Below are 16,522 nucleotides of genomic sequence, written 5' to 3'. Positions count from 1 at the left end.
CAGAATTATGTACAATCCGAGATAATCAAGTAATTTACACATTTATTCTGAAATTAAGCCCTTTACGATATTACATGTAATTACTGACGAATTCTATCAGACACTTATTCAATGATCAATTGAAAATATTTTGATAAGTATACTCTTAACGTCTTTTAGACATTCCAAGAAGGTTTTCATTTAATCAAAATTTATTAATCACAGTACTTCTTTTTATGAAATCTGTAAAACACAGAATATTCGAATCTTAAATTTATATTCGAATATCAACTCATCGAATGAATATTCGAATGTTCAAATATTCGTTGACATCCCTAATTATAATACTGTTTCTATCTCTATCGTCGTTTTTCATTCTAATATTTATATATACAAAGGGATATTTTTTTTAAAAAACCAAAGACTGTGATCTAATCTCGCAGAAAAATAAATGCATTAGCTACATGTAACTGAGAATACAACTGCATGGGCGAATCGTGGACACTGCATTTATTGCATTAAGAAACGATGGCATTTAAAAATTTAATCTAATGCTACTGTTATAAGGTGGATTATTTAGCAATTTCAAGATATTTTTTGTTGGAATTATTGATTTTAAATAAATATATAGGGTAAATGAGCTGACGATATTCCATCCAATTTTACCACACATATTACCTATATATGTTTTCTTTTTTCTTGAGAAATAACTAATTTTGAGTGACTATGGATAAAAAGCATAGGAAATAAATAATTATTATACAATTTGATAATACTTAAAATTAAATCTAAAAATCATTTAATTGTATGCACGATATAATGTAGGCCATGATCTTTAATAAATTACCCTCCCCCCCCCCTTTTTCCGTCGCAATTAAAAATCGAAAACACTTTACAGGTAACAACTCTAAGCTGGAGAAAAATGGTAGCTGGCCCCGCCACGGTGTAAACACGGTCACAGGTAGCACCGCAATCAAAACCAGCGACGGTGTTATGCAGAAAGGATTAACACACCACCGAGGGGACACGGTCTAATATGGGATCTGCGTTGCCTGTACTGTACTCCTCTGTTAAACTTTGATCGTCCATTGTGGCCCCACCCTACCCCTGGGGGTCATGATTTGAATAAACTTGATTCTACACCACCTGAGGATGCTTTCATATAAATATGACCAATCATAGTTTGCTGTTCTTGAGAAGAAGATTTTTTCCTTTATATATTCCTATGTAAAACTTTGATCGTCTACTGTGGCCCCACCCTACCCTAGGGGGTCCTGATTTGAACAAATTTGAATCTACACTATCTGACAATGATTCCACATGAGTTTCATCTTTCCTGGCCCATTGGTTCTTGAGAAGAAGATTTTTCAATGATGCCATTAATTTTTCGCTATTTTGTTATTATCTCCTTTTGAAAGAGGGTGTGGCCCTTCATTTGAACAAACTTGAATCCCCTTCACCCAAGGATACTCTGTGCCAAGTTTGGTTGAAATTGTCCGAGTAGTTCTGGAGAAGAAGATGAAAATGTGAAAAGTTTACAACGATGCCGACAACGACAGACAACGGACAAATTTTGATCAGAAAAGCTCACTTGAGCCATCAGCTCAGGTGAGCTAAAAAGCTATAAGGAGCATTGAAGTCTATCAAAAAAGAGGAACCAACATGATGAATTTATTTGTTTTACTTACCTCTTATTAGAGGTGAATTGTCAACTGGCCCTGGATAGGCATCCTGCTCTCCAACATTACTCATGTCCCACTGATCAAAGCCTACATACTTTTTCCACTGTTTAAACCATTTTGCATCTATAAGATACCTAGGAGAAATCATTTGAATATTTGTTTAATTTTCATATAACAAAAATTCCATATAATCACTATAGTGATTATCATCTAACTTGACCTTCCTATTTTCTGAATGAACTGGAGCAAAGAAAACAGGGAGTTATAAATACCTTTAAAGTCATTCTCTTTAAAATAATTTATTATCCCTTTTTGTTGATTGCACTTCCTTAAAAACATGACTGGTAAGGCCACCTTGAATTTTTTTTGGTTTGATGTACTTGGACCCACATTTTTCAAGGTGGGAAGATAGGTAAGTTTTTTTTAACATTTGACTAATCATGACTTGGCTGTTCTTGAGAAGATTTTTGAAGTTTTTTTCCTTTATATTTCTAATTAAAACTTTGATTCCCTTCTGTGGCCCCACCCTACCCGCTGGAGTCATGAATTGAACACATCTGAAACTACACTATCTGAAGATGCTTCCATATAAATATGACTAATCATGGCATTGCCATCCTGCAGATGATTTCTAAACATTTTTCTCCTAACATCCCTTTGTAAATCTCCGAGAGCCCATTGTGGCTCAACCCAAACCAAGGGATCATGATTTAAATAAAATTAAATTTACACTACCTGAGAATGCTTCCATATCAGTTTGACTAATCATGCCTTTGCTGTTTATGAGAAAAAAGATTTTTAAAAAAAAATTTCTACAGTCCTGTATACAGAGAAATTTCTACCTCCATTCTGTTTTTGCCTTTTTTGCCCTACACACACATAGGTGAATTAAAGACAGAGGGGGGGGGGGGGGGGTCAAAGAAGACAGTATAGTTTCTTAAACAGAACTGTGACCGGGCGAATTTAGAATGGGTAAAAATGTTTGCAAGTGTTATTAGGTGAAAATAACACAGGGTGAAAATAACCCTGTATACAGTATACCAGTATATTCCCATGTTAAACACCATAAATGAACAAAATTGAATCTACACTATCTGAGGATGCTTCAATATCAGTATGACTGATCAAATTTCATCAAATCATGACCCCAAGGGAATTGATGGGGCCACAATAGGTGGTCTATCCCTGTGATGATAATGATTTGTTTAAATTTTGTGATTTCAGATTTTCTAAAATTTCCTTGGAGTTTTTAAAGCTGAACATGACTCATAAAATGAGGAGAATTATCTTTGTCTGCAATATTAGATTTCTCAAGCCGCTATATAAGCCCCAGCTTTGTACAGAGTTCAATGTATTTTGCTTCATGTTCTACACCTGAAAGGATGTCTCCTTCATTGTCATTGTGTTCTACTTAGGGACGACAAAAATAACTTCAGTTTGCCTCTGCCAAAACATAGGTAAGAAAAGATAACAAAGCTCACCTCGATGAATGTCATCTATGAGTAAGGCAAATTTCACATATTTTTTTCTAGTTAGTGTATATCCCAAGATCAATATCCATGAAAGTTTGGTTTATGTAGGACTTATAGTTACTTGGAAATGGGAAATAGACCTCCTCAAAAAACTTTTAACCCATTTACTAATCAAGAAAATTTTGGTCAGTTCCAACATCCAAAGCAAGTCTGGAAGTTTTCATCCTTAGATGCACCATCAAAGCAAGTTTAATCATAACAGGCCATACATTATATACATGTAGCTACTCCAAAGAAATTACCCTGGTCACTCATCTGGAAATTGTAGCTCAGATTCAGAATCCAAAGCAAGTCTGGAAGTGTCCATCCCTATGGCTAAAATTCACTCATGTGGAAAATCTTAGTCAGATCCAGCATTCGAAGCAGGTTGGTTAGTGTACATCCCTAGATGCATCATTCACAAAAGTTTGGTCCAGGTAAGGCTTAAAGTTACTTGGGAATAAGACTGCACCAAAATCTTAACCTGGTCTCACATGTAAAAAATCTAGTTCAGATCCAGCATCTGAAGCGAGTGTGGTAGTGTCCATCCCTAGATGCATCACATATGTAAGTTTGATCCAGAAAGGGCCAATAGTTACTTGGAAATGGACCTGCTCCAAAAACTTTAACCTAGTCATTCATTTGGAAAATGTAGCTCAGATCCAGCATCCGAAGCAAGTGTGGTAGTGTCCATCCCTAGATGCATCATATACGAAGTTTGATCCAGAAAGGGCTAATAGTTACTTGGGAATGGATCTGCACCAAAAACTTTAACCTGGTCACTCATCTGGAAAATTAAGGTCAGATGCAGCATCCGAAGCAAGTGTGGTAGTGTCCATCCCTAGATGCATCATATGAGTAAGTTTGATCCAGAAAGGGCTAATAGTTACTTGGGAATGGACCTGCTAACTAATAAATGACCAAACAGTGGCATGTCTTAAATATTTGTTAATCTGTGATATTTGGTTATGACATTTGAGAAAGTCAATTGTACATCTTGTGTAATGAAGTATCGCAACTAAGTCGCTTCTTGATGATGGAAACGTTCAGCACTTCTCTTGCTTATACGTTCCATAGATATTGATTGGTTTAGTCAGGCAAGCTTTTTGAAAAGCCATTACTTGTTTTAATTGTTAAAATTAGATTTGTTGCCCGTGTGGTGCAGTGGTTAGTGCTTTTTGCTCTAGAGTCATGGCGTAAGGAGTTGATCCTTATCAGGGGTTTTAATCCCTTAATTAAAGACCGGTCTTTCGGATGAGACCGAGGTCCTGTATGGCAATAGGTGCTGGCACGAAAAAGATCCCTCACTGCTCAATGGCCCTGATTGCTGAGTATAGGTCAAAATTTACAGTCCTGTAAAGGCAAGTTTGATGATTCTAAGCCAATTAATACCTAAAAAAAATTTAAAATTGTGATCATAAAATTTCAAAAGTAGGTCACAGTGACCTCCTTTTCAGTCGACTAACTCTGCAGACCAAAGATGCCATAAATTTTCAAAAGTAGGTCAAAAGTAGGTCATGGTGACCTACTTTTCAGTTGACCTACTCCGAAGACCCAAGATGCATCAACTGACAAAGTTTAACGATTCTAAGCCAATTAGTACCTGAAATATTTAATTATAGTCATAAAAATTCAAAAAGTAGGTCACTATGACCTACTTTTCAGTTGATGTTTTGTGAGGACCAAAGATGCATCAACTTATAAAGCTTTATGATCATAGGCCTTAAAATGTCCAAATTATGGCTCTAAAACGCTCTGAAATCAAATGCCTGCAAAGTTCAAAAAGTAGATCACTGTGACCTACTTTTTAATAAATATGTTTTATGGCCCCAAGATGCATCATCTTACAAGATTTAATGATTCTAAACCTCTCAGTATTGAATTAATGACCTTAATTGTTTTGAAAAAGATTGGCCATAAAATTCAAAAAGTAGGTCAAGGTGACCTACTTTTAAATCAACGTACTCAAAGGACCCAAGATACATCAACTGACAAAGTTTGATGATGATAGGCCTTAAACTCTTCAAAATATGCCTCTAAATCATTTTGAAAAGGAATGGCAGCAAAATTTAAAAAGTAGGTCAACGTGACCTACTTCTGAGTCAAGATGATATAAGGTCCTTAGATGCATTAACCGTAGGGCTGCCACGATTAACCAAAATATCGTATTTGGCTGAATATAATACGCACTTTTTTCCTAGAAAATGTTTTTGTGAGAAAGGGGTGCGTATTTTAAACCACAATAGGATTTTGATAGTTTTTTTCTTTCAGGTAAAACACGGACATATCGTAGTATTACCTAGAGACATGGGCAATTTCTTGTTGTTTATCACTGTATTCAAAACTTCGGAAAATTATTGTTGGAACCTAGGCTTGTTCAAGATGTTATATTTATAATCTGTTGGTAATATTTATCTGTTGTTAAATGATATTAAAAACAATTAATTTGAGCTGCATATTTATTGTCTCCATGTAGGCCGCTATTGACGATGTTATTTATAGATATTCAAGCATTCCTTAGCCACATGCTTGCGTAATCATAGTACACATGTACCTAATCAGACACTCGATTGGAAAAAAATAATTGAGCAATTTTATAATGAAATACAATAAATCAACATTTATTTGGGGTTTTAAATAACGCGGTGAAAAATCATTTCAACATAAACACCCCACAGTGGCACTATACCACTGTATACTATATGTCCCATTCGAAGCCAATGCAGTGAACACGTGCGCTTGTCACTTGATCTCAACACCCCTCCAGGCAAATAAATTGTGTACCAACTCCTAAGCATTGTTTTTACAGTTAGAGCACTGATTATTTACTGCCCTTATTAATGGCTTTGATCGTTTTCTTTGTTAAAATACCAGGGTCGATTTTTAGCCTTCATACATTATCTTTCGTATGGACTTGTGTTAATTACGACTCGGTCGTCACATTAAACAGTTAAATGCTTGTTAAATGTTACATTTTACTTTAATTATCTTATATTTATCGACCTCTTGTCAAATTAATTAAGAGTTTGAAAAGGAAATATGAAGTCTTTTAAAACTTAAGTGTTATAATTACTCCTACTCTGTAGAAAAAAAGATATCTATGAAGATAACCTTGATGTATAAAGACTTAGTATTAAAACTTAAGTATTATAATTACTCGTGCTATGTAGAAAAAAAAGATATCTATGAAGATAACCTTGATGTATAAAGATATGATTTATACTGTGTCGATCTGTTCAAACTAAAATTCAACAGTATCTCGTGCTTTGCTGAAATAAAATTATTTCTGCAAGGATAAAGACAATATGTAATGTCACAATTGCAGTTTGCTAAAAATAATATAAAATGCAATAATATGTCGTGCTTTCTTGAATAAAATGATTAATCATTACCACACGCGAAGATTTAAACAGCGACGTTTAAGCGCAAGATTTATATATTTAGCTTGATATCTAATTGGACAACATTTTGTGCTTTGTTAAAATTAATAAAATTATACCGGGATTTTTAAAGACAACATTGCTGTTAGCTTAAAAAATTATTTATAATGCAAAATTCAATCATTTCTATGAATAATAGTGCCATGCTTAAAATCAGGAGTACCGTAAGCTATAAAAAAACAAAGTCCGCGTATGAAAATTTTCAATACATTATTTCCACAAGGATTTTAAGTTAAAATTACCATGAGGTAAAAACATTACTGCTGGGTAAATTTTTTGACAGCATATAATACAACGGAACTGCTTTTTTCCCAAAATTTTCAAGCCCAAAAAGGTGGTGCATATTTTACACCAATGCGTATTATATTCAGCCAAATACGGTAACCACGAATCAAAATCTTTTGGTTCGATTCGGTACGTTTTTTCCAGATTTTGATTTGATTCAGGTTTGATTTTTCCAGACTAACATCTGCTTTTGTTAGGTGTATTCTGACTGGTTAATCAGAAGAAATGATGGCCAATCATGTTATTGTAAACAAAAAAAAACTAACAAAAACACAAAAATGGCCCCAAAGAAGTCGGTAGGGGACTACTAGATAGAATGTTCTATCGTTAAAATGATAAATGTCCTACGGACCCGGTTGTCCCGACACAGATTATTTTAACAAGGGGACTACTTTCATTTTCTACAGAAAGATGGCACAGAAGATTAGTGCAATTTGGCCACACTTATCAGCCACGCAATTCTGAATTTAGAGGACCTGAGACAGTGCTGCAAAATTTCGTATTTCTTTTTAATATTGATATCGTTTTGAATGTGAAATTAGTTATTGACTGTTTTGTTATGACTGCAATGTGTTTCGGCAGTTTGATATCGTACTTTTAGTACTTTCATATTTACAGTGATTAATTATCAAAAGTAAATGGCAAAGGGGAATAATTCCTCTCAGTTGAATACAAATTAATAGAGCCCTGACTAGGACCAGAACACTTGATCATATGGTCCTGATGTTCAAAAATCTGGTAAAAATATCCTTGCTTATTAAAACTTTCTGTTTGCCTTCAATATGCCAAGGAGCAGAGAAGATTTTCAAAGAAATAATGCATTTTTACTACAGATTCAACACATCCCTACCCTAACATTAAAACTCATGTCCCGGGGTCATGAATTCATAAATTTGGTAGAGGTACCCTCATCATCATAACTATGCACTTAGTTGAAGAAATTCAAGTACTACCCCACGGGCTAGTGGCAGCAATAAAGTTACCAGCCCCAAGTAAAAAGTTAAGAGCCCAAATATAGAAGCAAAAATTAAACATAGGTAATCAGAGATTACAGAGCTCACCTCAACGAATGTTGTCTTTAAGTAAGGCAAAGTCCCACACTAAACTAATAATCTAGGAGTAAGCATCCCTAGATGCAACATTTATGCAATTTTGGTCTGATAGGGCTTGTAGTTACTTGGGAATAGACTTATCTGAAAACTTAAAACTAGTCACTCATTCAGAAAATGTAAGTCAAATCCAGCATCCGAAGCAAGTTTTGAGATTGTTCGTCCCTTGATGCATCATCCATGCAAGTTTGGTTCAGATAGGCCTTATAGTTACTTGGAAATGAGATCTGCTCCAAAAACTTTAATCTGGTTACTCATCCGGAAAATGTAGGTCAGATCCAGCATCCGAAGCAAGTCCAGTAGTGTGAATCCTTAGATGTATCATCCATGCAAGTTTGGTCAATATAGGGTTTATAGATACTTGGAAATGACATCTGCTCCAAAAACTTTAACCTGGTCACTCATCCGGAAAATATAGGTCAGATTCAGCATCTGAAGCAAGTCCAGTAGTGTGCATTCTTAAATGTATCATCCATGCAAGTTTGGTCAATATAGGGCTTTTAGTTACTTGGAAATGAGATCTGCTCCAAAAACCTTAACCTGGTCACTCATCCAGAAAATATAGGTCAGATCCAGCATCCGAAGCAAGTTCAGTAGTGTGCATCCTTAGATGTATCATCCATGCAAGTTTGGTCAATATAGGGCTTATAGTTACTTGGAAATGAGACCTGCTCCAAAAACTTTAGCCTGCTCCAAAAACTTGAACCTGCTCCAAAAACATTAACATGGTCATTCTTTAGCTGAAATTGCAGCATCTGAAACCTTGACTGGTACAATGAAACACACTAGAAGCATCCTCCATGCATCTCTGACTAATATAGGCCATAGAAGTACTTGAAAAGAAAACTGCTCCAAAAACCTTAACCTGGGACGCCGACGCCGATGCCGAGGGTATTACATAAGCTCCCCCAACTTCGTTGAGGTGAGCTAAAAACTAATATTGAAAAAAAAGTTAATTGCTGAAAAAGTCAGGGTACTAACTAAAGGTAATTCTTTTTAAAATTAAAGTTTAATTCTCGCTAGTAAAATTTAATCATATATAAATTAATGATTATGATAGAAAATGAAAAAGAATTTAAATCTTCCCTTTTTCTGATCATTGCACTAGCTCATCTAAAACAAAGCAAAATTCATTTTGTTTTCATCTTAAATCATTAAATACACTGGAAATATATTTTGTTTTAATTGCACAACACTTATCTTTCAGTTGATTGAGTGATTGTAAATAATTTAATGAGATATCTGCATGTATTTACCATAAACAAAGGAACAGGAAATTCGGATTAGGAAAAAAAACGATCGTTTCTTGAAGTTAGTCAGGTAATACTGCAAAATGGATGAGATTATGGAGATTTACAGTCCCTGAAACGTTCTACTTTCCCACTTGAACGGTGAGCGAACGCTGAACGAACGGTGAACGAACGCTGAACGAACGCAGAGCGAACGGTGAGTGAACAATGTGTGAACGCTGAACGCAACTTGGTGAACGATGTGTGAACGCTGAACGGTGAGCGAACGCAGAACGCGAACGGAGCGCAAACGCGAATGCAAAGTGAACGGTGAACGAACGGTGAACGCAAGATGAACGATATATTCGGAAAGCCTCTGATCTTTTCCTTGAATTGAAACTATTTAATTGTATTATAATGTCTGGTGCCAAAAAAATGAATAAATAAATAATAAATAAGTAAACCAATAACTGAATGAATAAATAAGTCAATAGAATAAATTCTCCAAAATTGTCCTAAGAAAGACGATGCATGCACATTTAGTTTTTAATCACACGAATTTTATCGCATTAAAACATTGCAATTGTTGCCGAACCCTGAAGTATAAAAAATATTTTGTTTAGTTGGAAAATAAAAATGTTTATTCTTATTTGATAGCAAATCAGAGAAAACTTATGACTTATAGAATGAATTAAAGGGATTGTAACATCCATTCATATATATATCTACGTGTCAAGGCGATTTCGTGTAAAGTAATAAAAAAAAATTAATTACGAAGGTCAGTGGACGTTTTGCATTTATTCGCTCGTATTTTAAATATTTAATACAATAATAAATTATGTGTCATTTCTATTTTTCATGATGATTTATTGAGCAGACTTCTACATGTATCTCTAGATGGTCTTGATTATACTCGGACAAGATGATACAAAGATGCATATTCATATTATTTGTTATAAATTCAATTTTCAGAACTTGATATTTAGTAGTAATATGCTGTTATAATTTTTATTAAACAGACAAATGAGAGAGAGAGAGAAAGAGTAATATTGAGTTTTAGCCCCCCCCCCCCTCCTTTCAGGCTTCACTAAATGTTTGTACCTATATCAAACAAAAACTCTGAATTTTTTTCTAAATATATCAGACAGTGAAAGTAACTTTTTTTATAATCAACAAATCATATCCATTTGTTTGACAGTCATACTCGTTTTTATTTTCCTGCTTCAAGTTCACACGAAGTCCACGTGCTTGTCCTATCAATCAAAATCATTCGACACTGTGCAGGTGTACATGTGAAAGTTTCGTCACATCGAAGACGAAGTGCGAATATTTCCAACAAGATATAACATTTATTTTTATCATTTCTAGATTTGATTCCAATATTTGAATAATAAAGTAATAAAATACATTAGGCATTAATACTTGAATTTGAAACATACTCTCTGCCAATTTCAGATACTACCGCAGACACGTGTACATTTTGAACTACTATTATTTTTTTGACTTTTTTAGCTACATGTTTGTTTTGAGACTGAAATTTTTGTTCTAAAAAAGACCGTAACTTTTTTTAAAAAAATGTTAATTAAAATACTCTGGAAATACGGTACTGACTAAGTAACCGATTTAGGGGGGAGGGGGGGTATTATAAAACATATAAAGTTACGGTGAAGAAAGAAATTTTTTCTCTATAACTATAGACTTTATACATTATAGTAGAGAAAATTCTGTAGTTCATTACATTTTAAATAAATATTTCCTTTAACCACACTATCAATTTAATTCGTTCCAAAGATAATAAATTAACAGGATATCCACACTACTATATATAACTCTCAGAACTAGTTCTATCATATTTTCTGTAGTAATTGAAAAAAAACGTATTAGAAATAAATACTTTCGTAATTTTGCTGCGTAATTATTTGACTTGGATAATTATATCTCCATTAACGATTTGTCGTCTTTAACAAAACAACAAAATGTTGCAGTGCTTGAAGTATTTGCACATTGCCCTTAGTTAGATTTAATATCTCAGCATCGTTCTACATAGGTACAGAATGTGCTTGTAACAACATTAATTTTCCATAGTAATTTAATAAATAACCTAACAGCTAAGTTAGAATAATAAAAATATATATCGTAGATATTTTTCCTCATGAAATAATTATTCTTCAAACACGACATGTTAGTTATGAAATCAAAAAACCTGTAACTCCTTAACTACAAAAAGATATGTCCTTTCACTTCGGAGTTCCGAATGACAATGAAAACTGAACGATAGGTGAACGCTGAACGCAAGGTGAACGCAAAGTGAACGGAACGAAGAGCGAACGCTGAACGCTTTGTGAACGGTGAACACGAGCGCACGGTGAACGGTGAACGCAAAACTGTGAACGGAGAGTGAACGGTGAACGAACGGTGAACGCACGGTGAACGAACGGTGAACGAACGGTGAGCGAACGGAAAAATGGGAAAGTAGAACGTTTCAGGGACTGTATGTACAATAGGAGCATGCAGCCTGGAAAATTTTCACTGGTTGGGAATTTAATTGCAAAAGAGTGATATTACAGGTTGTGCTTTTCATGTATAACATGTGTAGTTTTTATTTTTACTACCCCAAGGGGCTACCTCCGTGCAGAAAACCACTAGCCCGACCCCGAAAATGGTAGCCCCGGGCGTCGGACGATGCTAATTGCACACCCCTGCATACATGTGATATGTACCAGCGGTACGCAAAATGTACTGTTTTTTTGAGCCCATTCATCGTGTACCGGCGGGACACCAAAATTAACAGAATATGAAAATTTGTACAGTATTTTGAATTTCTTGCTAAATGCCACCATTTTCCTCTCATTATCTCTCACGAGACACTGGAAAATGTCACCTGTGTTTGACAGGTTTGTTCCCGTTTTGCACACATTTGAATTTCAGGTAGAGAAAAAATGTGTTCAAAACAAGAATTTGTCCAGGTAAGATAATTACTTAATTGGTATAGTCTGTATCATTGTTGGTGAAAGGTGAACCTATAGGGGAAGAATAGGAAAATAAAATAAGAAATTTAAAAAAAAAATGCATTTCATATTTTGATTTATTTCTTTACTTTAATAACAAAAAGAATTGTAAACTAAACAATTAAATAGTAATCAGATCCATAATTTAATGCCATCAATACTGATAGATAACAAAGTTATTGCATTTGATATTGATTTAATAGAAAATCTATGTAAAACAAAATGATCGTAAATAATATTTGAAATATTTTTTCTTTGAATTTATGAATTGTTAGCTTTAATTTTTTTTAATTTTGAAGTAATCCAGTTATTTTTCTAAAAATTATCAATATTTAATGAAATATTCAATAAATTCCCCTTTTCCCCAATTAATATTCATATACATTTAATAAATATTCTCTTTTTCAATAAATATTCATAAACATTTATTTAATAAATATTCCCTTTCTCAATAAATATTCATAAACATTTATTATTTATTCATTCTTACTTTTTAGAATACATAGGTAAAATACAGGTAAATTCAAGTAATTCCTAACCAGAAAGCAGAATATAATTGCCATCAAAACATATTTCACACCTATTGTTCTATACCTAATTATCAAATGTGTGCAAAACAGGAACACACAGTTTGACACTTGACCTTCCGATAATTGTGTAGTGTACACAATAAACCATCGCATGTGAAGGTGTGAACTGCCAATTGGGATAATTATCTTGCTATAAATCTTGCTAAAAATGTTTCGTAACTTGATTGACAAAAATTAAGGCAACTTCTAAAGTTGATATACACAACTTTATATACATGAATCTGAGCCAGATCTCTGTAGGTATAAAATATACAATGTTTTTACCATGATTATGCTGAAATGAAGGATATAGTTTTAAGTTTTTATGTGCTGACATTTATGTATGCTTGTATCTGCTGCTGGTTATTTTTTAGCATTGCTGATGTATATATCAGTAATATGAACAAGATGTAAATTGGAGACACTGACTCTCACATTTATAATGTAATGTTTTTAACATGCATTCTCTGTAAGCACCAAAAAATCTTGGAAACGACATCTCTCCGATTTTGATGAAATTTGCACCATAGGTGCATCTTGGCACAAAACTAGGAAATATGGTGTTAGAAGTTTCACACGTGCACCCGGTTGCCATGGAGACGGGTCAATTGAATTTGGCCATTTTTGGCCCTTTTTGACCAAATAAAAACATGAAAATTGAGGAAATGTAAATGCATTTTTGTCTTTATGTAGTAAACTCAAACACAAATCATTGTATCATAAGAAAACATCAACTTTTAAGGTATACAGGGCATATAATCGGTTATTCCAGAATTATTCCCACTCTAAGAAAAAGGTCCTGCAAAATGACATTGTTTCTGAAAATGTGAAAAATGGGAAATTTGGTATTTTTTGAGAACTTTAAGGTTAAATAAAAAAAATTGTCTACGGAAATTTTTCAAATCTTATGTGTGTTTTCATACTTCAGAATTAGGAGTGTCACCTCATGAAAAAATTGGAGTGGGATCTCAATTCTATTTTTAGTAACATGTATCTATAAATAGATATATTTCAGAAAAATCTAAAAAATCAAATTTGGGCAGAGTTTAAGATGCCATTGGTAGGTATTTAAGAAATATACTGTAAAAGTCAATATGTTAATGACAGAAACTGGACACCAATAACTACTATGCATATTATTTGAAGGGAGTTCCGTTTTCTATTTATAGCTTCAAATGCCTTAAACTAGACATGTCTCATAATATGTGTAAAAATGACTATTTTCTATCATTTAGAAGCTCCACTAAAACATAAGTGATAAACATACTGCTATCACCAATATTTCATCAATTAGAACAAGGGATAATACAATAACTCACACATTATTGAGGATAGGCTCTCATTTCTATAAATAGTACAAATGTCTAAAATTAGACACATGGGAAATTAATGACGAAATGTGGATTTTTTGCACTAGTTCTCACATTAGAGATGAACAATTTGCATACTAACTGTCATTAACTGTAACTGACATAATGTGACTGACAAGTACAGAACAGCATTAACTGAAATGCAGAATAATAAGCGGAGGTTTCCATTTCTATTTATAGTAACAATTGTTTAAAAATAGACATTCTGCAAATTATCAAGAAAATGTAGAATTTTGCACTATTTTCTCACATTAGGGATGGACAATTTGCAGACAAACTGCTATTAATTGTTAATAACATAAGGGGAACAACAAGTACAAGAAAGCATTAACTGAAATGCAGAATAATAAGCGGAGGTTTCCATTTCTATTTATAGTAACAAATGTTTAAAAATAGACAAACTGCAAATTATTAAAGAAATGTAGAATTTTGCACTGTTTCTCACATTAGGGATGGACAATTTGCAGACTAACTCTTATTTACTGTTGTTAACATAAGGGGACTGAAAAGAGCGAGACAGCATTAACTGAAATCCAGTACATTCAGTGGAGGTTTCCATTTCTATTTATAGTAACAAATGTTTTAAAAATCATATTATAGACGAAATGTAGAATTTTGCACTATTTCTCACATGAGGGATGGGAAATCTGCAGACTTATTGTTATAAAGGTTATGTATTCGACAAGAAAAACACAGCATTAACTGAAAAGTAGAGTAATCGGTGGAGGTTTCCATTTTTAGCTCTTCTGAGCCAAAGGCTCAAAGAGCTAATGCTATGGCCATTTGTGCGATGTGTGTAAGCTTTATATAATATGGGCCATAACTCAAGAACCCCTTGGCCAATTATTGTCAAATTTGTTACAGGGTATCCTTGGCCCAACAACTCCCATTTTTACTAAAACTAGGGTTGTGACCCTTAAAAAAGGGGAGATAATTAGGAAAATAGAAACAAAAGTACTGAATGCTAAAAAATCTTCTTCTCAAAAACCACTGGGCAGATTATCACCAACTTACACAAAAGGATAAGGATATGTTGTAGATTAAAATTTGCACGGGAAATCACCCTGGGGCAAAGGGCATGGTCTCAAGGTCTCTTCAAAGTTGACCAAAAATTACATTATATTATAATGTTGATATTTTGTTTACTATAAGAACTAGGATCATCAAATCTTGTCAGTTGATGCATCTGAGGACCTCATATCATGTTGACTCAAAAGTAAATCACGGTGACCTACTTTTTAAATTTTGCAGCCATTCTTTTTCAAAATGATTTAGAGGCATATTTTGAACAATTTAAGGCCTATGATCATCAAAATTTGTCAGTTGATGTATCTTGGGTCCTCGGAGTACGTTGACTAAAAAGTAGGTCACCTTGACCTACTTTTTGAATTTTATGGCTAATCTTTTTTAAAACAATTAAGGTCATTAATTCGAATACTGAGAGGTTTAGAATCATTAAATCTTGTAAGATGATGCATCTTGGGGCCATAAAACATATTTATTAAAAAGTAGGTCACAGTGACCTACTTTTTGAACTTTGCAGGCATTCGATTTCAAAGCGTTTTAGAGGCATAATTTGGACATTTTAAGGCCTATGATCATAAAACTTTGTAAGTTGATGCATCTTGGGTCCTCGAAAAACGTCAGCTGAAAAGTAGGGCACCATGACCTACTTTTCAATTTATATCACTCTAATTAAATATTTCGGGTACTAATTGGGTTAGCATCATCAAACTTTGTCAGTTGATGCATCTTGGGTCCTCGGAGTAAATTGACTGAAAAGTAAGTCACCGTGACCTACTTTTCAATTTATATGACTATAATTCAATATTTCGGATACTAATGGGCTTAGAATCATCTTGGGTTCTCAGAGTGTTTCATCTAAAATGTAGGTCAAGATGACGATTTGGAATTTCAAGACTTTATCTAAATATACAGGATACTTAGAGGCTTCAAATAGAAGTGATAGGTTGTACAGTTTATCAGAAGAGCGATTCAAGGCTCTTGGACCTCTTGTTAATTTTGCCACCAAACACTAAAAATGATACAATGGAAATATATGCATGAAGGACCATACTTATTTTTTTTTAAAGATATTGGTAAATGTTTGTAAATTATTTTTGTTTATTGAATTATTTCAATTAACTGTGACTTATAATTGTACATGTAAGCCAAATGATGTTTATGACAGTCTGCAGATTTTCCATCCATAATGTCTAAAATACTGAACATCTTCATCTTTCAAAAAATCACAATATGTCTATTTTAGACATATTTCTATAAAAAGACTGGAGAACCCATTCTCAATAATGTGTGAAATATAGTGGAGATTGGTAGAAC

General features: G+C 33.7%; 2 protein-coding genes across 3 annotated transcripts in view; one reads left to right on the top strand and one right to left on the bottom strand.

Moving 5' to 3' along the window:
• The window catches only part of LOC133195821 (actin-related protein 2/3 complex subunit 4), a 206,564-nt gene that overhangs the window by 59,646 nt on the left and 130,396 nt on the right, over positions 1–16,522 (top strand). The window lies entirely within an intron of this gene.
• Positions 1–16,522, bottom strand: part of LOC133195809 (ubiquitin carboxyl-terminal hydrolase 15-like) — a 427,782-nt gene that overhangs the window by 391,400 nt on the left and 19,860 nt on the right. For both annotated transcript variants that reach the window (XM_061331759.1, XM_061331760.1), the window contains exon 2: positions 1,668–1,795. In XM_061331759.1, coding sequence (XP_061187743.1) covers positions 1,668–1,795 — 128 coding nt within the window. The remainder of the gene's footprint in view (positions 1–1,667; positions 1,796–16,522) is intronic.

Source organism: Saccostrea echinata, unplaced genomic scaffold (assembly GCF_033153115.1).
Source record: "Saccostrea echinata isolate AGI-Se365-2 ecotype Australia unplaced genomic scaffold, CSIRO_AGI_Sech_v1 ptg000029l, whole genome shotgun sequence".
Classification (NCBI taxonomy): Eukaryota; Metazoa; Mollusca; class Bivalvia; order Ostreida; family Ostreidae; genus Saccostrea; species Saccostrea echinata.
Note: the sequence above shows the minus strand (reverse complement) of the source record. Positions and strands in the feature narration are given on the sequence as shown.